General features: G+C 47.8%; 1 protein-coding gene across 2 annotated transcripts in view; it reads right to left on the reverse strand.

Annotated features, from left to right (window-relative positions):
- Positions 1-6,319: 6,319 nt before the first annotated feature.
- ZBTB16 (zinc finger and BTB domain containing 16) overlaps positions 6,320-20,542 on the reverse strand; it is a 143,719-nt gene continuing 129,496 nt past the window's right edge. For both annotated transcript variants that reach the window (XM_072979343.2, XM_020793436.3), the window contains exons 6-7: positions 15,278-15,445; positions 6,320-14,144 (exon numbers count right to left, since the gene is read on the reverse strand). In XM_072979343.2, coding sequence (XP_072835444.2) covers positions 13,915-14,144; positions 15,278-15,445 — 398 coding nt within the window. In that variant the 3' untranslated portion in view covers positions 6,320-13,914. The remainder of the gene's footprint in view (positions 14,145-15,277; positions 15,446-20,542) is intronic.

Genomic DNA, 20,542 nt, shown 5'->3' on the forward strand with positions numbered 1-20,542 from the left:
TCCTGGTCCTGTGACAAGGTAGGTGCGTACATCTGCTATGTGTACATTCAGGAAGCAAACACAGGAAAGGGGACGCATAAGTCCTATGGTGCATGGGGCGGAGGGGGGGAATCCATTACTCTCCCACTACTGGGTCTGTCACAATGAGCAGCCCATATTCTGTCCAGAGTGGCTAATGAGTGCCACCAAAGAGAATCACAGAATCATAGAAACACAGAATCACAGAGTTGGAAAGGGCCTCTAAGTGCATCGAGTCCAACCCTCTGCTCAAGGCAGGAATCCCAATCAAAGGAGATGGGGCAGAAGGTGGCCCAGCTGGCTCTTGAATGCCTCCACCATTGGAGCGCTCACCACCTCCTGGGTCTGGCTCAATGAGCGGTCCATGACTAAATAGTCATGAGCAGCTAATGGGTGCCACAACGTTGAAGCCAGAATATGTGGTAATGGGCTGGTTTTATTCTCCATATTGGTATGATTCAGGCTATGTCTCTATCCCAAGAGTCATACTTGGTTCCACTGGCAGCTCCAGGTCTGGAGACTCAGGATTATCTCCAGTAATGGGAAACACTGGTTTTCTTGGCCGAATTCTCCCAGTTCTGGAATGGTCCAGCTAGGAAGTCTGGGCAAGTGCAGTCCAAAAACCCCACCCATTTCCCACCTCCGGAGAACTTCCCACGGCCAGCATGAGCAATGAGATCCCAAGTGGATTAATTTGATGTGGGGACATTATTTAAATGCTTGAGACCAAGCTTGGCCAGATGGTCTTGCTCCCCTAGAAGACAGTTGCGGTGAAACAGAATGGCCCTGCCTGCTGGGAGATGGATCATGTCCCTTCCTCTTTGAAGAGCAGCTTGACAGAAGCCATGCTTTCGGCCCGGAGTCCAGGCAGAAGGATGGGTGGGTCCTTTCCACCTTATGCTTCCACAGGTCCCCTTGCAAATTTTGCATTTCTGCGGGTATCCCACCAAATCCTGCCAAGTGATGGGGACAGGAGGGGATGCAACAACTTCCTGCAGAAATGTGTCTCAAGGCACTTTCAGGATATCTCATGGGCCAGAGGGATTTGACTATGGGCTCCCCCACTCCTATGTTCTGGAAACCTCTTTGCCGTAGCCTGTAGGCATTGTTCAGCATTTGCCAAAGGCCACATCCTTGAAGAACCCACAGCCTTCTAGTCTCCTTCTCCTTCCCTGGCTGACACAAACACTTCACTCACCTCTTTGCATGTGAAACACAGATGTTTCCTCCCATTGACCTCCATAACTCTTCCCCATGCTCCCTGGGATGTTGCACAAATTAGATTCAGAGAGAGAGAGAGAGAGAGAGAGAGAGAGATCATGTGATTATGCAGGAAAGGACAGCCCAAGGAGAAGACAAATCTGCTTGAGAAGGTGTCTTCAGAAGCACCCAACTCTCCACCATTTGCAATGGATTGTGCACTTTTGCTGAGAGAGAGAGAGAGAGAGAAAGAAATGGTCTTTCGATGGCATGATACTGTAGCTCCATCATTTAGCCAGGTAGGAGCACGGCCTCGATTCTCCACACGATGGCAGTGTAGCCTAGTGATTCTATAGGGCACATGCTTCATCCAAACAGAGATGTGGAACTGCTCTTGCAAGGCAGGTGTGCCATAGCTCCTTACCTCATGAACCCCCATCTCCTAACCCATGGAGGGGAGAAAGAAGGGTGAGGCTAGGAAAGCCTTCACACATGTGTGTGGGGGCTTTGTGAACAAGCTGTCTTTTTCAGTTCACTCTGTGTGTGTGTGTCTCTCTCTCACACACACGCAAGATAGAGCCGTTTCTGTGTATCAAAGCCGAGGGCTGGAAGAGTTGATGCATGGGCTGCAACTTCCAGAATCTCTATACGCAGTCCAAAAACTGAACATCTTCCACCACTCAATTAACTGTTAGCCAAATCTCTATCAAGGCATGATGTGTTGACGTGTATATGGCTAATATGGCTCATTTCTCTGGCAAACTGGGCTGCAATGCTATTGCAGAGATGATTATTGATGCTGCTGCTGCTGCTGCTGAGGTCCTGTGAAGAGTGGTGGCCTACTGAAATCATGCAGCTCACAGATGCAAAGAAGAAAGCACACCCTTGTTATCCAAAATCTCCCTGCCTAGAAGACTGAAAGTTGGAAGCTTGACATGGAATTTAAATGTGAGGCATTATCTGCAACCCAAGCACCAGCAGAAGGGGCAAAAAAGTTGAAGCTGCCTCCCTATGCTCATTTACTTGGGAGGAAGCCCCGAGGAGCACTTCCTTTGGAGTAGGTTCAGATGGGGCAGAACTGGTAGAAGTGGTGGTCTGAACTGGGATTTGTACCTCTCTGGGTACTGAGGCTGCACACCGAATCGGGGAAGGGAAAGGTCTTCTCCATGCACACCACCTAGTCCAACAGATATGCTTCTTCACTGGTCAACCAGATAACAAGGTTTGTATTTTTTTGTTTCTTTTTTGTGTGTGTGGATGTGGTGCTGGTTGTAAAACCAGACATTTTGGTGCAAACGCCCTCACTCTCCAAGGGTTAACTCTTCACCCATTTCCTCATTTTTCTGGGGGTGTTCAGTGCCGCTGTCGTTTCCAGCAGGGGCTATCACTCTTGTTCCATCCTTACCAAAGTACACTGATGGGGCAATCCCATCTGGTCAAGGATCCTATCAAAGGAGTCAAAGGAGAAGCTCATCTGACAGCAGGGGATAAAACCAGGAGAGGTGATGCGTGCCTTCCGAATGGACTTTGCATCAAGTCAATTGGAAGTGAGGGCAAGCAAGGATTATTTCAAAGACTAAGCCAAGTAGGAGGGGGAATGTTCTATTCAGGTGGAAGTGTCTGTAAAGAGAAACAACAAGAGGAGTCTTACCTTGTGGTGTATAGCTCTAGTTTATGTTTTCTCGGTGTTGCAAACTTGAGATGTTAGCCACAGACTTGAGGTATATAGAAAGGCATGCATGCGTGTTTTTCCCACTGTGAACACTGAAAAAAGTGGGGGAAACAGACAAGATCTTGCTTTGGACAAATTTCCCTTCCCTAGGGATGCAACTTTGCCCGGCAAAGGGGCCGGAGTGACTTGGGAGTTCCATTTCCTAGAGATGGAGGCGCCGATGATGTCTGCATACCACCGCATCAATAATTTAAAGCATAAACAACACTTTACATTAAGTGACAGTAATTAGCCCCATAGATTCCAAGTAATTAACGTTTAACTGCATTTTAATTTTTATGGGAGGATACAGCACGGCGTGGGAGTTCCCCCTTCCGTTTTCCTGAGGTTGGCTAGCATCTCCAAGCGTGCCGGGTCCACGGCTCTGCTCTTTTCCCGGGGTCACGCCTGTCCATGGGAGTTATCATTTAGAGCAGCTGCTCATGGACGGGTCTTATGTCGGGGTCAGCGTGCACCTGGGGCCTGTCCCAGAACATTTGGAGGGGGGGATACAGCAGTGAGGAAACGACTCCAAATGGCATCAGTACTGATGATGATGAAGGTGGCACTAGCCACCCAACCCTGCTGGGCGAATCTCATCTCAGGAATCCGGAGCTGCTTCCGTTCGCCGCCAGCTAGCAGGCCACACGCCTTGAAATAACACGGGCTTGAGAGCACCAGCAAAGGGCTGTACAGTTTGCATCGAAATCAAAGGAGCGCAAGCGCTGTGGTTAATGTAGTCAGTAAATAAATAAAGGAGGGCTTAAGCTTAGTGTACAGCAATCAGTTTAGAACTACAGGATAATTAACCCAGCAGGGGACCAGAGCAGCCTACAGTCAGGTCTAAATGAACGCGTTCCCTTGCATTGAAGCAAACTTGCTCAGCTTCCTGGGGAGCGCATGGGGGAAAAAACACAACTCCCCAGAAGAGTCAGAAAAAGACACCAACAGAGTCGAAGGCACGCGTGGCGGGCACCATGCAGGGCAGGCGAGGCTCATGTCTGGTCTCCTTCTTCCCTTGCCGCCACCTCCTTTGCCCAGCCTCATTGTTGCCTTTGCCACGGAGTCTTGCTTTCTCACTATGGGGCCGAAGACATCGGCACATGGACTGCCTAGAGAATGGCATGGATTCTGCACCAGGGTTCAACTGGCTGCCATTGTAAGAACCAGACTGGTAAATTGATGGCGTTTCTAAAAACCTGGTGTTTCTCGGAGTGGTTGGCCAAGCGGTGCTTGTTCCGCAGGACCGAGGGATCTGGGAATACCTTGCTCTGCTTCCGTGTCTGAAAGGAGTCCTCTGAATTTGGTGGTGGTCCCAGAAATGGCTCTTCTGGGAAGCTGTGCCCAGGTCCTTTGCCAGTCTATGTGGAATTTAAGGTAGGGACTCCATTTTGCCTCAAATAAATTCTCTGGAAGTTCTCCTAGGGGCGGAAAGCATCCAATAATATTTCAAAGGGTTTTTTAGAGACCTGTGGAACTTCTATGGAGTGGGGGAAAGGATGGGTCCCATAGCAAAACGATGAAGGAACTGGGGATCCTTGACTGGGCCAGACTCCAGACAGTGACGCCACCAGAAAAGCCACATTTCCTAGGAGTAATTCCAATGAATTTCTGCCCTGCTTTTGCAAATACAACCACCTTCTTGTCATTACATGTAAGGGAAAAAAAAGATTTCTCTTCCCTGGAAGGATTTCTTCCCAGTTGCTCTACGTGGTGGGCAAAAACCCACATGAACTATGATGAGCAAACATTTTGAGCAAAAGAAGAATTAAAGCCATGCTCTGTAGCATCAACATGGAGGGACCACAAGGGGAAACCACGAAATGCCAAGGGCGCTGCTTTGGAGCCCTCCACTCCTGCCAGCTCTGGACGGAGCATAACGGACCCCCCCCACACACACACACATTGTGTCCTTATGGGGCACTCTTTCTTGCAGACCCACATGGCTCAAGGGTCTTCCTTTCTGATGCTACACCACCCCGATGCTTTGCCAGAATCTCTTGGTTTCCTTCTCCAGCCAAAACTCCAATTCTGGAGTGGTCGGAGCAGCTAAGCTTAGGTATAAATACAGGATTTTAAGCAGCCACCAAAGCTCCCCGGGGTTCACAATGTGTCCGGCTCTCCTTTCTATCCATTAGATTGTATCTGGGTCAAGAAGCACACAAAGAGGGCAAAGCCCGCCCGTCACACAATGTCCATTCAAGCCCAGTTCCTATTCACATGTGCCTGCTCTCCCTCCACAGCTGGACACATGTGACTCTCCTCCCACCCCCACCCCCAGCTCCCAAGCCTAAGCCCCTAACATCTTTGATGTCCCTGAGCAGAAAACTGCAATTAAAGGTTGTCGGTGGACATTATGCTCTCAGGGAAGCTCAGATGGAACCAGGAACCAGGTTTGGCCAATCCAAGTGGAAGGCAGAGGGGGGACAGGGAAGCCCCCAACGGCTTAGGCCAGAATTTGGACTCCCGTTTGTTTACAGTGCCATTTCTATTGCAAATAAAGTGGTATATTGAGATCACTAAAATTCTCCAACTCATGAGACTCTGAGGGAATAGGCCACACACGGCTGTCTACATCCACTCACAAGGAAGTAGAGTGTTCACATTACAGGATGGCCGGAGCACCCTTGGCTGTTTGTCCCAAAAGCTGTATGTCAGGCATGAGGGGTGGCTTCTAGGGGTCCTTAATGGCCCATCTTATACTCCTGCCATTTGAAGACCGAGCAAACTGTCCTGTGGGGCTAGATGATAAATTATATAGGAATACCAAGACACCTTCTAATGCCATTCCTGGCGTTGCTTTGGAAGGAATGTCATGAGAATCTTGTAATGTGCTTAACAGAGGACACCGTTGGGACTCAGATTTTTCTCAAAGGCTGCCCAGAACCAAAGAGTCAGTCCGGAGAAATGCTGGCGTGCCTTGGCAACTGTGGCTAATCTCTCCTGTGGACCCTGGGCCTCTAGCCATTCCTGATGCTGCTTGTGGAATTTGGTCCCCATGCCACCTTCTTCTACGGCAGTGGCTCCCAACCCTCGGTCACCCTGGCGTTCTTGGACTGCAATTCCCAGAAGCCTTTGCCACCAGCTGTGGTGGCTGGGGTTTCTGGGACTTGCAGTTCAACACTACCTGGGTCACCCACGGTTGGGAACTCCCATTTTAGAGGCTTTTGGTGGAACTAAATGTGATTCTGGAGTGAAAGATGGGCGTTCCACTCCCCCTGACCCTCGTAAATCCACAACGCCCACCATATCTTTCCTCTTCCCGCCTGCTCTGACCACTCAAGACCTTGTTGTTCCACAGGAGATTTCAAATGAGGCAAGTTATTCGATCCCTCGCAGTTAATTCCCCCCCTTTTTTTGGAGAACAAAAGGCACTGAGGCAGTAGGGCATCAACGACTGAATTAACTTTATTGTGTTTTTTTCCCTCCTAACTGCAGATTCAAGATATACAACTGAACATTGCTATTTTCCTTATGAGACTTATAAATAAAAATACAAAAAATGTCCACTACAAAAAAATCTACTGTTAGTAGGATGTAAAAAATATTCTCTTTGCTATAGAAGGCACAAACTTCACTTAAGTGACAAATGGAGAGAAAAAAAACCTGCAGCAGTAAAATTCTTTCTTTTCTTTTTTTTAAGCCTTTTTTTCTCTTTTTTTATTTTTTCTCCTCACCAGAAACACTGAAGGTTTACAAAGAACAGCACCTGCACCCTACACAGGACGGATGCACAGGTGGAAAACAGCAACTAGAAAGAGGACATCACAACTTTTTTTTCTTTTCAGGGTAAGGGGAAAATCTTGGTACGTGTGTGTATGTGTCTGTGTGTTATCTTTAAGCGAACTCCATCTGTGACTCTAGAGAAACACATAACAGGACTCACAAGCAGCAGGGGGAAAAGTAAAACGGAGAAGTATTTTGTACAGGAAAAAGGAATACATCGTGAAGGTTCTGAGAAATATTAAAACAACACGCAACAGGAAAAAAAAATATAATTCAACAACACAAACGGGCACCTTCTAAAGTTAGGCTAACAGGAGGTGCTGAGGTAGACTGGGCCCGGACAGCAATTAAAAACACTTTTTTTTTTCAAAACTTTTTTTTTTAATACGAAGCAATGAACTGGCACTTTGGGCTGTCACAATGTTAAGAGACGAGCAAAAAACAAAAGAAAACAAAACAAATTAATAATAATAAGCTTTAAATTTGCTTGGTCCAGAAGGACAACATTGGTCCTCAGTGCTATTTTTTTTATTCATTTATATATATATTTATAGATATATATATATATAGATTTATTTATTTATATATATGAACATAAACGTCATGAAGACTTCTAGCATGGCTTTCCCAGCCTTGAAAAGATCATGCACACTTCTTTAACATGAGGAGAAAGAAAAAGAAAAGAAAAAAACAATGACCGAGACGCCCGCCAACCGAACGGCACTCAAGAGCTCAAGGATGTCATGGCGCAAGTGCTTACACTCCCAAGTTTTCCAGGTTCAGGATTGGGTCCAGGGGGGGAAAAGGTCTGGTTCCCTTCCCTCCGCCCCACAAAAGCTGTCTTGTGCTGGTGGGTTGCTGAGTGAAATAACCTGGCTGGTCATGAAAAGTGAATAGTGAGATTTTTAGATGGAACAGGCTGGCTGGCGTGGAGGAAGAACGTTGAAGGAAGCTCTCTCTCATCCTAACCTTCTCCTCCTCCGTGACTGCGTTGGTGTTTAGCAAGGGTAGGAACGATGCAAACAAGAACCTTCGGGGTTCTACATTCTGAAACCTGCAGGAAACCAGAGGCTTTGAACTGGGAGGAGATGGAAGTTCCATTTCCAGGGGGACGGAAAGAAGTCAACGAAGCACACGATGACGTCTCTTTTCTAGGAAGTCCAACCTATTCCCCCAAAGTACTAAATAATTAAGTATGCCTTGCCATTTCCCCCTCCTTTTTAAACGTGGAAAACAGACAAATGTGCCTCTCCCCCCAAGCACAAAGCTAAAACAAGCGGTTTCTCCAAGTTCTGTTGAGGATGGTACAAAATCAATGTTTGTTTTGCTTCCTACCACGAAGCAGCAAAAAAAGAGAAAGAAAGACAGAGAGAAAGCGAGGGGGGGGGAAGTACATTTCTCTTGCATACAATCACACTCAAACACACATTTGCTGTGTTATGTATACAACACATCTTAACGCTTTCCGGTTTTTGAACTTTATTCCTCAAGTCACCATGAGAGACGGCCTGGAACGCATCTTGGTAAAGGGACTCTGTGCAGAAAATAAAAGCGGTATGTGGCCGAGCCAGAGTTGTCGGTTTGCAGGCGGGCAAAGCTGGAATAGAATTCAGTAAGGCATTTACAACTCAGTACCATAAACAATTCTCAAAACGGTGACTGAAAGTGGGTGTTATCCATGGACAAACAAAACAAAAGTGTGAACCGGCAACCCTACAGACTGCCTCGTAAAAAGCCAAGGGTACTTGAAAGTGGGGAAACCAGTCCTTCAAACCCCCCAACGCCAGAATTCAAACCTGGTTTTGTGCAATCTCAAGCCTTCAAGCAAACGATGTGCTCTTTATTCAGCATTCAATGTGTTGCTCCACCATATGGCTAGCGACAGAATGCAAGATCATCGAGTTCCACAAACATTCGTGATGTCGCCAGAGGTTGGGGTGTTCCTCCCCTACCTTCAAAAACCAGATGTGTCCAACTTTTTCTGCAGCCTTCCTGAAAGTCCCACCAGAAGTGGGAAGAACCACCTCAGAGTGGGCAAACGCATCCTCCGCCATGGTGCCAATATGGGAGTCAACTCATTGAAAGCTACACCTACTGTTCTCTTCCACTCCAGACTTACGTCCCTGGAAACGGGAAAGCTTACAGAGGCTAACCAACAGCTTCAACGCATTTTTCCCCAAGTGTGCTTCGGAAGCTGCAGTTTCACCCTGATTTAATACCATCCTAGGTGGCAATACTGGAATACAACAATACTGCATGATTTATTTAATACTATTGCTCTCTCTCTCTCTCTTTTCTCTCTCACACATGTGCTCAAACCGATTCCCGTTCACATTACAAAAGGAAGGGGGAGAAAGGGGGACAACCATCCCATCAAAAACGGACACCGGGACTAACAAACGTTTCAAAAAATATCACACTTTGCAAATAATTTATCAGTCCAACACTGGGGGGCGGGAGGTGGGGAGGAGCGAGGGGAGGCTGCTCTGACGAGCAGCCATTTTGAAGACAAGCACAATTCAACCACATAAAGGGCACAACAACTGCAGTCAAACAGCCTTCTCTGGCAAGTGGGGCATTGGTATGCTTACTGCATAATTCTCTCGAAAAGGTCTGCTTTCAACGACACCATATTTTTCTTCACATTATAAACAATACTCTACTTAACTATTCACATATTCAAGTTTAACTGTTTCTCTTGGATTTTTTCCCTTTACCAAATTGTTAATTTTTCACTAAACGGACAACTCTCTCGACTTCTTACAGTGAGATATACTCTCTCCTTCTCTCTCCCTCCCCCCTCTCTCTTCCCCCACCCCAGACCCCCTCAAGTTTAAGGCTTTCCATATTTACCAATAGTTGAGACAGGGACTTGGGGGGGGGATCAAGAAGTTGGACAACAGTACAGACACACCCTTTAAAATTCCCTTTTTCTCCCACCTACAGCCACAATGCTTCTCTAAGACACCCTCCCCATATATATATAAATGTAGCTAAATTACAAAATAAAATGTACATTTGCAAACATAAAGCATGAGATGAAGATTGAAATGAACATCACAAAGCAAAACCAAACCAAACCAAGATACAAAACCCCTTTCCCAACAAATATTGCAAAACTGTGCTTCGTTAATGGCAAAACAGACAAACAAACAAAAAAAAACACAACACATCCAAACCAACTTAAAAAGAGGTAGCTTTTAAGATAATATGGCCCAGTTTCCATCTTGCGGGCCATTAAAACAAAACACCCATTTTGGTAATAATAATAATAATAATGCACAATATGAACCAAAGAATAAGGCTGACATGCAAACCAGTGGCTGTGGCGCTATGGCAGCTGTGCGGCAGCACTTTGGCGCTACGTGCAAACGCCTTCTCCTGCCCTGGGATGCAGCGATCAAGCCGAACACACCCACCCCACCCCACAGCCTAGACAAACAAGCGCATGAGGTCACAAGGAAACCGAGGTAATTTCAAGTACAATGTGCGAAATGCAAACAAAACGAAACCGAAAACATTCAACATCAAATAAAATTTAAGAAAGCAAAGACAACGGAAAGACACCTTGTCGCTCGAATCCGTTTGCGGAGAGAAGACCTGGCAGGGAAACGGAGTGGGCACCATGTCCCAGAGGCAGGGGCGATGGAAGGAGGAAGTCCCTCCCGCTTGGGAATAGGGTGGCCAATCTCACAATTGGGCACGGCTGCGAGAAAGTGGCCAGTGTATAAAGGGAAGTGTAAGAGGGGAAAAGGAAAGGAAGGAGCCAAGTCAGAAAGAGACACAACCCAAGTGTGGATGATCAGTTCTAAGTTGAAATTTCTCATCTTACTGATCTCTCTCTCTCTCTCTCTGTGTGTGTGTGTGTGTGTGTGTGTGTGTGTGTGTGCTGACTGAGAACAACTGTCCCTCTGACATGAAGGCAAGCCACCTGTGGGCTCAAGAGCTTTCTTCCGATGTCCCCCTGAATGGCTACAGGAAACCCAAGGAAACCTGCCCTTATGGGATCGCGGAGGGAACGAAAAAATGCGATGGGAAGAATTCCAAAATCCATATTCTGATGACATTTCTATGGTGCGAAGCAAAAAGAAATGGAAAACTACAGGGCAGCTTTCTGATCTTTTCCTTGGGAAAAGTGTTATTAAAAGAAGGGACACTTTTGGTACCTTTTTTGTTAGCTGAGTTACGTTATCACAACTTGGATTCTGGAAATGGCGACCTCTGTTTCTTTCAGGATTTGGAGCCTACCAGAAAATGCACAGGGATTTATCAATGCAAGGACACAAACACACACTCGTGGCCTCCATGTTGCTGACACAGACCTTCTCTCTTCCCATAGACATTGAAGCCATTGGGGTGGGGTGGGGGTTGGACTACAACTTCCAGAATGCTGGTTGGAGAATCGTGAGAACTGTTGTCCAAAATTTAATCCTTCTGAGGTCTGAGAAGGGCAATGGGTCAGTCTGAGGTTTTCAGTTTTCAGGCCAGGGGAGTCACATGGGGACTGCACAGCTTCCCATAGAAGAAGGATGTTCCTGTGGACTGTGGCACCAGGAGAAGACACAGAGTTAATTTATTTGCAGGAGGAAACTGTGTACTGAATGCACATTCGCTTCTAGGAAGGATGGTGCCCGCACACTGCCAGAATGCTAGTCTGCTAGTTACTTTCTGGGGCTACAACACCCATGTTCCTCCACAGAAGCCAAGGGTCTTGTGGCACCTCAATAATGGACAAGTTGCATTTGGAACAAACTTTTGTGGAGGGCCGGTCATGGCTTCAGATGCTTCTGAAGAAGCTGACTACAGCTCCTTCATAAGGTATGCCTTTAAGATGCCACAAGACCCTTTGCTGGTTTTGTGGCAACAAGCCAACACCACAACTCCTCTGAAAGGTAGTAGACCGAAACATTCATTTCTCTCCTAACTTTTTTGGGACCCTACGCATTGCAGCAAACAATAGACTCAGGACATCCATCCAGGATGCCCGGGACTCCGGCATCGCCAACGGAAGGCAACAACAAAGAAGCACGGAGCCTTCTGAAGGTGACGGCTAGGAAGTACCACCCTCAGTGCCACCAAGCAGGTCCTACCCTCTTTTGTGCTCACCAAGCGTGTGAAATAGGATGCCCCCTTGGGTGGCCCGAATGGAGCCAGGGACATAATTGAATACATCAAGGAACCAAGGACAGACCGAGGGGGAAAAATGGGAAATGAGTGAATGCGGGCTAATCTCCCGGAGCTTTTCAGTCCATGACTCCCTTCTGGTGCCCATGTTATCTGTGGGATTCTGCAATCAGTAGTCCCAGAAAAAAAATAAGTTTTCCGAGATCTGTGCAGCTTCCTGTTCACCAAGGAGCCCTGGGCTCACTGGGTTATTCTTACTAGAAAGGGTTGGGTTTTCTCCAAGCTTCTTCCGTTTCTCACATCACCTGGGAGGGGCTGGGCAGAAATTCTGATTTTATGCTCTCCTCCGAGATGGTGGACCACTTGGATGAACCGGTGTGCAAAGGTGGGTGGTTCCTCCCTTGTCCCTCTCATCTGAGCTGACCTCCACTTACCTCCCCACACACTTCCCTAATAAAAATAAAATGAACAGGATGGTCTTTGGTCAGGAGAGAGATAGGACTGTGGCTGAAAGGAGATGCCTACAGGGGAGCCGGGTTCTTCTTGTCAACTCAAAGCCAGGCTTTTCTGTGGGCAGCCCCTTTCACCTGAGGATCAGGGTGGGTAACCCTGTCAGGTCTCAAGACACATAATGGAAGCCGTGTCCAGGCTTGAGAAATGAAGAGTTTCGGGTGTTGAGTGGGGCAAGTGAACCCTGTGACTTTTTTAAAAGGTAAATGACATTCCTAGAGGTGTCCAGCAATCGTAACCAAATGAGGACCAGGGAGAGCTGAGTCGGAAACTACGCGTGGCACCAGGGCCACACTCTTACATGCCTTAATAACACAACTGTGGTGAAGCTTTAGGCCAAACATGGAGAAGACAAGAAGGAAGGGGTCTCTATGTTGGCATCCATGCTCCTGCATGGCCCACAGCTTGGAAAGGATGACCTTCCAAGATGCCCCACCCATGGCCAAAGTCAGCCCCAGATCTTGATCACTCACTCAGCCTGCAGCAAAAGGGCCTCCTGAGAAGGACACCCCATGAGGCCTCCTGGGGAAAGCTAGGGGCACAAACACCAGGCTCCAAGGAGCATCAGCTCCCACGGGCTCCCACAGACAGCTTCCTCCATGGCACTTCCAGCTCTCCTAAGGGGTGCCCCTTCCCCAACTTTCTGGAGGCCTCAGCTCTCCACGGCAATGTGTTCTCACCCCAGGGAATGGCTTGGAGCGGCTGGTGGGCTCATCCGTCACAGTGGGAGGCGGACAAAAGCTTTGGGGGAAGGCGCATGCTCCACAGAGAAGCCCCTTCCAACTGGCACTCCCAAGGATCACAAGGTGGGATGGGTTGGGATCTAAACAAGGGCCAGGTACTGACCTCTCCAGGCCCTCCTTTGTGTAGGGACTGGGAAAGGAGGATACATCTCTCTATGTCCCTCCCCAAATGTCCTAACAGAGAATGTGTACAGTGGACGGTGTCCAGAGATGATTCTGTGAACGTGCGAAGGTCAGACTAGTTTCCTTGCAGCAGAGATGATGATGGGCAGGGGGTGACCTGTGTACTCTCATCACCATCACAAATATAGCCCTGTCCATGGCCATGGGAACTGGTACAGCAGGACAAGCAACATCTGCCAGGGGACTTTTGGGGTCCTGGAAACATCGCAGCTCCTAAGGTTCCTTGGGGGAAACCATGGCACCAGAACAAGGAGAAGAGCTGGCTGCCACTTGCAACATGGAAGAAGCTGAAGCCAAAGCTGCCTGGCAGCTGAGCCCTCCAGCTGTGCCAGGCCTTCTGTCCCTCAGGTCCAGATGTGGACGGAGACACGGACGCAAAGCGGTAGGGGATTAACTCACAGCTTAACCTCAGTCAAGGGCTGGACGGTGGCCTATTCTTGTGGCGCTCAGGGCTAGAGGACTCCAAACCGTCCCCCCTTCCTGCCTTGGTTCCCCTTCAACATTATCACAAACCCCTTGAAGAGCTGGGAAGAAGGTGGGCAGCAAAGCCTAGTGGTGGAAGCGGAATTGGAGGGAGGAGGGAGGAAAGAAAGGGAGCCAAACGGAAGAGGAAGAGAAACGGAGCCCAAGAGGGTTCAGAGGAGGGGGTTTGCCCAGTCCTTCCCAACCATCTCCTTTCCCTGCTCCCCCTTGTCCGTTCTAGACATAGCAGAGGTACAGGTAGGTCTTCTCTATCCTCCAGTCGGCAGGGATCTCTTCTGGCTTGTGGCCCTTCATGTGCTTCTGCATGGCGGAAAGACTTGGGCAGTACTCCAGGCAGATGGTGCACTGGTAGGGGGAAGCGCCGTTGTGGGTCCTGAGGTGCTTGATCATGGCAGAGTAGTCTCGGGACCGCTGGTGGCACAACTTGCACTCAAAGGGCTTCTCGCCTGCAGGAGGGGAAGGGGACGGGAGAGAGAGCGAGAGAGAGGAGCCAAAAGTCAGAATCACCGGGGTGGGGAGAGGTACGTTTGCCAGCCGTAGGGGGTGGGCAGCTCCCAAAACAGGCAGAGGGCCCACCTGGACTGAGGGAGCGATGGCTGTTCTTCAACAAGGCAGAAGCAGGGCTGGGTGTGTGTGTGCATGATTAAAAAGCATCCCTCGATTCTGTGCTGTGGGAAACCATAAATCCAACGAGAAACAAGGCCAAATTCTGCAATGAATTAAACCAATTTATGTCCTGCATTTTGCATAATTGATTCCGGACTTGACTGTCATGGGAAGCAGGGAAATTAGGTGGAATACTGGAGACCCTCCCGCTGCTCTAAACTTATTCCTCTCCCCAGCCCTAATTTATGCACTTTCAAAAGGCATGATTCGTCTTTCAAACCATGAGGGCTAACAGCTTAGAAGAAGAAGAAAAAATGAGCCAAGATTTTTCTATTATTCTGGTCATAACCTCATTCCAAAGCGAGGCTGGAATTACTTCACACACAGACCTGTGACTAAATACAATAAACATAAATGATCAAGCCATTCAAGTCTTTTTCTCCCTTCTCCCGGCAATGAACTTGTGGTGTCCTTCTGGAAGCTTCCCAGGTGGGCTAACCCCGCTGCCAGCAATCTACCTGCTGAGTAAGACCGCCTTTCCCACAGAATTATTTTTGAGACTGTAGGATAGCTTTAGCGAAGGAAAACCAGGGATGGGGAGAGATTTTGTTTCAACCCATTAATTAACCGCCCCAGTCTTCCTATTGATACCTGCTTTGCGCGCAGACAGAGCGAATAATGAAGCCATGAGCTGCAAAAGTGATCTAAATATTGATCCTTTATTTACAATAGTCGCGTGCTACCCATGGGCTTGCTGATTAGCTGGGTGCCAGAGAGAAAGCTGGAGGTTGGGGAAGGGGGTCAGGATTGCCTCTCCGAAACATCCCCAGTTGACCTTTGGTGGGCAGCTTCTTTCTATGTCCTTCCCAGGCCTGCTACCTGAGAGGTTTTTCAAAGTGAGGAAGAGGAGGGTGCGATCCAGGCCCTGCTAGACGCACAAGCCCCACCATGTCCCAAGGCCTCTGGTCCTTACCTGTGTGGACCCTATAGTGTGTCTCTAGCTGATGCTTGAGGCTGAACTTCTTCCCACACCCGTTGCATTCATAGGGCTTCTCTCCAGTGTGGATGCGTTTGTGGCCCTTCAAAGTGCTCTCGTCCCGGAAGCAGCTGCCACAAAATTCACACTCGTACGGGTGGTCGCCTGCAACCAAGAGGGGGGCCGTCAGAGAAAAATAGGTCTCACACAAGTCAGGTAGCCGTCGGTAGAAAACAGAATGCCAGGGGAAGCATCCTGCTTCTGGCTGTCGGTGAGAGCTTGTGTGTCCCATCATCAGATGGCTTAGGGTCAAAGTATGTATCAGAGATTTGACCCAACTCTGGGAGGCAGTGGCAGACAGGAGGGCCTGGCATGCTCTGGTCCATGAAGAGTCGGACACGACTTTATGACTAAACAACAACAACACTTATCATAGACGATGCATCATTAGCTAAGGGAATTCTTAAGGGCTGACGCTCACCGCACAGGTGCCTCACAACTCTTCTAGTGTGAAAACTGGCCTGGTTTGCTCCGTGATTGGTCATTGGAAAGGAAACATGCACTTCATTTGCAAGTACAATTGCTCAGGCATGAAGGTCTGCTTGGGTCACGTCTCTGGACCCAATCGTTTTCCAGTTGTTGAATAAGTCCTCTGTCACATACAAGGCCGAACTAGATGTTATAGACAGGAAGTCATTCAATGAATGATTTCCTTAGCTGTTTGAGAGATGTCTCTCACAAGCGTTTTCAACTCCCTATTTGCAAATTAGCTTTCTTTATTTGGTAACTGCTCATTGGGAGATACATGCAGGGCTTTGTCTACCCTTCTGATTTCTCAGGCAAAAAGTTCAGGAGCATTGTGTTCATTTCTGGCGACATACTACATACGTCATCAACTCTGACCCAAATCTCCACCCTTAGTTTATGCCGATCTGGGGTTTCAGCACCTAGGATAGCTCCAATCAGACAATATGGTCTTAGGAGCATCTCCTTACAGGAGGGAAACCTTTCTGTGTTGAGTGAGTTGGATGACCCTTCGTAGCCCCATTCCTTCAAGGTTCCACCTCAGTCTCTCTGTGCTAAGCAAACATCTGCAGTGGGAGCCAGCTGCTGCCTGCATAAGTTCCTCTATGTGGTCTGGAGCTTTGCAAGAGCATAGGGAGGATATCCCACACAAGGAAGCAAGGGTACTGGGGAGGGGTAATCTTTCTCAGAAAAGGTCGTCCTTGGGCATCTTGTTTTTTTGGACTTTAGCTCACAGCTTTGAAAATCAACTGTTTCTAGGACAGCTCTCAGAATCTTCCAGTCCACCAGTATCCCTTATTGTGGCTAAATATACCCAACCCTTCCATTCCCCCCCCAACTCCAGAACACAACTTCATACCACCCATAACTGAGCCTAAATGGAGCCCTCTCCAATGGAACAGATACACATTCACACCCTCTGGCAGTGTTGTTGCATATGTCAACCCTTCCCAATTACAAAAAGAGAGAGCGAAGGGAAAGAGAAACTCAACATGTTGTTCACCATTTTACCGTACTTGGCACTGAAAAGATTTGCTGCCAAAACTATGCCCAAAAGTGACAATGATTTGTCACTTTTCATAGTAAAGCCAAAGCACATCAAAATCCTTCATCTTCATCATTACAGCTTCCTTCTCTGTGGATCATTCGGACGCTGGCTGATTCTTACACTCGTCGCCTTCAATCTGATGCCTTCAAGAAGCTGGAAAGCTTGGCTACATAAATTTTTTAAAAATTAAATCTGCATGTTAGCTAGTTTGAAACCTCTTAGAGTTACTATTTTACATTCAAGTTTTTTCCCCCTTGAACTGAATTCTCTCTCGTTTTTTAAAGCATGCGGTTCCAAAATTCTCTCCAGTTGAAGGAGCTGTGTGTCAAACTGCCTACAAGGGCCACAATCCTACCCTTGCTGAAGTAACTCAAGGAGCATAAATCTTGTGGTGCAGGCATTTGCTGTTGAAGGTTGTGTCATTCAGACGTCTTAAACTTAACAGCCTTTCATGGTGGAGATTCATGCCCACCGAGTTACATCAGCAAAAATACTTGATAGGATTCTGGCCATTCTGGAATAATAAATATAGAGGCAGGTGCTCAGGAAAAGACCGACTGCTTCCTCTGAGATGCTAAAGAGAGACGAGGAATGCTCGGTGGAGCGAGGCCCTGCTGATGGCAAGGAGACAACCAGGAGCCTTGTTACTCAAGAGCAGTTTTCTCTGGCAGGTACTTAACAGCGACACCTATGAAAATGAAACGAGAAAGACATATCCTGTCGCTCTCCATCAACGTTCTCACTTTCTCCCTGGACATCTTTTTAGGTGTGTCAGAAACCATGTTTTCATGGAAACGCAGCCCATGCAAGCAGATATACTGACTAACACGTTCCTCACGACAAGACTGTTGCTTCAAATATATACCTTTCTTTTGGGCCACACTCCACAAAAGTTTATCTCCAATAAAACATGTCTTTACAATTCTGCAAGATTTTTGGCTCTCAAAGAGGATTATGTCGTTTTATAGCTTTCCATGAATTCCTCTCTCAGTATCCGTCTCTGAAGGCGCCCCCCCCCTCTGTGTGAGGGAGGAGATGCCCGCTTGGTGCTTGGTGGCCTAGCTTCATGAAGTGGGTCAGCTCACACAGAAGCAACAGCTCATCCTCAGATGTACAATTGAATCAAGATGCTTTCCCTGTTAACCACCAGCACTCTGAGACATGAGGAAGAAGGAAATGTATTTTTTAAAAAAATTCTTGTGTTTCCACTTCCTTCAACTTGGAAAGCGAAAAAAAACAACAACAACTGCTACTGGAATTCACTTATGATAAAAAGAGGGAAATTCTGCAGCATGTACAGGAAACCTTGGCTTGTTCTGAGAGCAAATCATAGCCCAGCAGGCCATTTTTGGGGAATCTGGTGGCCCAGGAGAAGTCAGGCACCATCCACTGGGGAGCAGAGCTAGAGAAGATGACTCAGTTCTCTGGCTTATATCAATGGGACTTGTGCGGACACCTCTACATGGGATCAAGTCCTCCCACCTCTGGTACTTTTAGACCAAGGAACACCGATGATCCCTAGATTTTGGCAAACGGCTTAACTAATCTCTTTTTGCTTTTTGTCTCGACACCCCCACCAGAACCCCCCAGGAAACAGTGAAGGGCTTGCAGCCCTTCCTTCCTTTTTCTTTAAAAAAACAACCAAAATTATTACAGCAGCCCAATGGAAGGACAATAAAGATAGATTGATCGCCCAAGACTTTGTTCATGAATATTTAAATATTGCTGATTTGTCTTGTCAGTGTAATTACAATCTTCTCTGGGCCCGGCGGATCCGACGGCCACAACTTTATGGTAAAGAATGGCCCCACTGTATTTCACTTGTCCCGCTGCAGATGTGCGGAGCCGCCAAGCGTGTAATGCCGCTCGCATTTCATACATTTTCCTCAGCTGCTGAAGGCTTAAGTCATCCACAATGACCTACGCTTTTTCATTATCCCCATGTCAAACCAAACTCGTGCCTCAGCATAAATTGTCCTTCTTGTTATAGACTCGCAGGCTGATGCCTCCACTTCCTCTTTACAATGATATTTTACTCTCTTGCTTTCCTTGTCCCCCCCCCTGCTGTTTCCTCCCCTCTCCCCCCTCAAAGGGCAGAAATCCCTCCCTCTTCTAAATACGGACCCTCACGGCATCCATTCCCATTTTTCCAAGCACGCTGAAAGCCTCGGGGGGGGGGGGGTTCCCTCCCCCTCAAAATGTCTTGTGCAAAACTCACAGGCACCAAACTTCTTGAGGTGCAGAGTTGGGCGGGGGGCTGAGAGACACCCCATCCACCCACCCCAAAAGAAAAGGCTCGCCTCTAGAAGCTGAGGGCCTACGTTTTTGACCGTTTGGGACGCCCACCCCAAACTAGTCTGACTTCCACACGTTGCCCTTCCTCTCTGGAGTTTGGACCTTGAGAGGGTGTTCAGCCTTTGTGTAACAAAGTCTGAAGAAGTCCCCTCTTCTCCACCCGAGTGCCAGGCATTGTAGTGAAAACATGGTGGGAGCAGGACAAAGAGGGTCTTTCTCAGAGCTGCTGAGACAGATTAAGATCCTCTAAACCAGTGGTCCCCAACCTTGGGCCTCCAGATGTTCTTGGACTTCAAACTCCCAGAAATCCTGGCCGGCAGAGGTGGTGGTGAAGGCTTCTGGGAGTTGTAGTCCAAGAACATCCGGAGGCCCAAGGTTGGAGACCACTGCTCTAAAGTACAGCCTGGCCTCCGAAAGGCTAAGTTTCGGGCCGGGGGAAAAACTCAGACTCATTGTCTCCACTAGAAGCTGAAGGAACATGCAAAGGAAGAGTGCCACAAGTGGAATTATGGACTTTGCCTGTTTTAAGCCACAGGAGAGACCTGGAGGAATGACTGAGGTTTACCAGCAAGTTCTTGCTTAGTTACCTGTAGAGAAGAAAACTCATCTTCAGAAGACCAAGAGGGAGGATTTCGAGGCTGGAGAAGTAGCTGGTTCTTCCCTGTTTTCTTTATATATATTGTTCCAATCACCCAAATCCTCTGGGTCAGCCCTGCTATGTCAATGCACCATGCTGGCTTTCATATACAGTATATATATATAGTCTTGGACAGTCTTAGGGCCTCTGTGAGGGCCAGCATGGTGCATTGACTTAGTAGGGCTGACCCAGAGGATTTGGGTGATTGGAACAACAGAAGAAAAAACAGGGTTCTCCTCCCTTCCCTGCCTCAACCCAACTGGACAGCCTGGTGATAGCATGCTCATTCCCAAATGAAAAAAAAAAGTATACGGGCAAGTCACACTTTATGCCCTTCAGTTCCCCCATTTCTAAAAGAGTGTGTGTGTAAAATGGGAGTTCAGGAAAGCCAGTGTGTGGACACACAACGGACTCTGGCCTAGATGTACCCCTAAATGTGTGTAGGAAGAATCCTTGAGATCCAGTCTTTCCTGCTTTCACAGGACAAGATCTAAGGGATCAGTGGGAATCCGGTGAATTGGTGTTTGACAGAAATTCTACCGAACCCAGTCTGTTTGGTGGCAAGAGCTGGATTTAGGCCATATTGTTCATATCATGTCCTTAAATATTTTACTCTTTTGGGGGGGGGGAACACACACACATCCCCTCTTCCACATACACTCAAACTATGTCAGGAGTGACAATAGTTTTATCAAATTAATTTTTCAAAAGGCGCGATGTGTGAGGCCTCATAGTGATCAGCTGCATGATTTGCATC

The sequence above is a fragment of the Pogona vitticeps genome, chromosome 8 (genome assembly GCF_051106095.1).
Source record: "Pogona vitticeps strain Pit_001003342236 chromosome 8, PviZW2.1, whole genome shotgun sequence".
Lineage (NCBI taxonomy): Eukaryota > Metazoa > Chordata > Lepidosauria > Squamata > Agamidae > Pogona > Pogona vitticeps.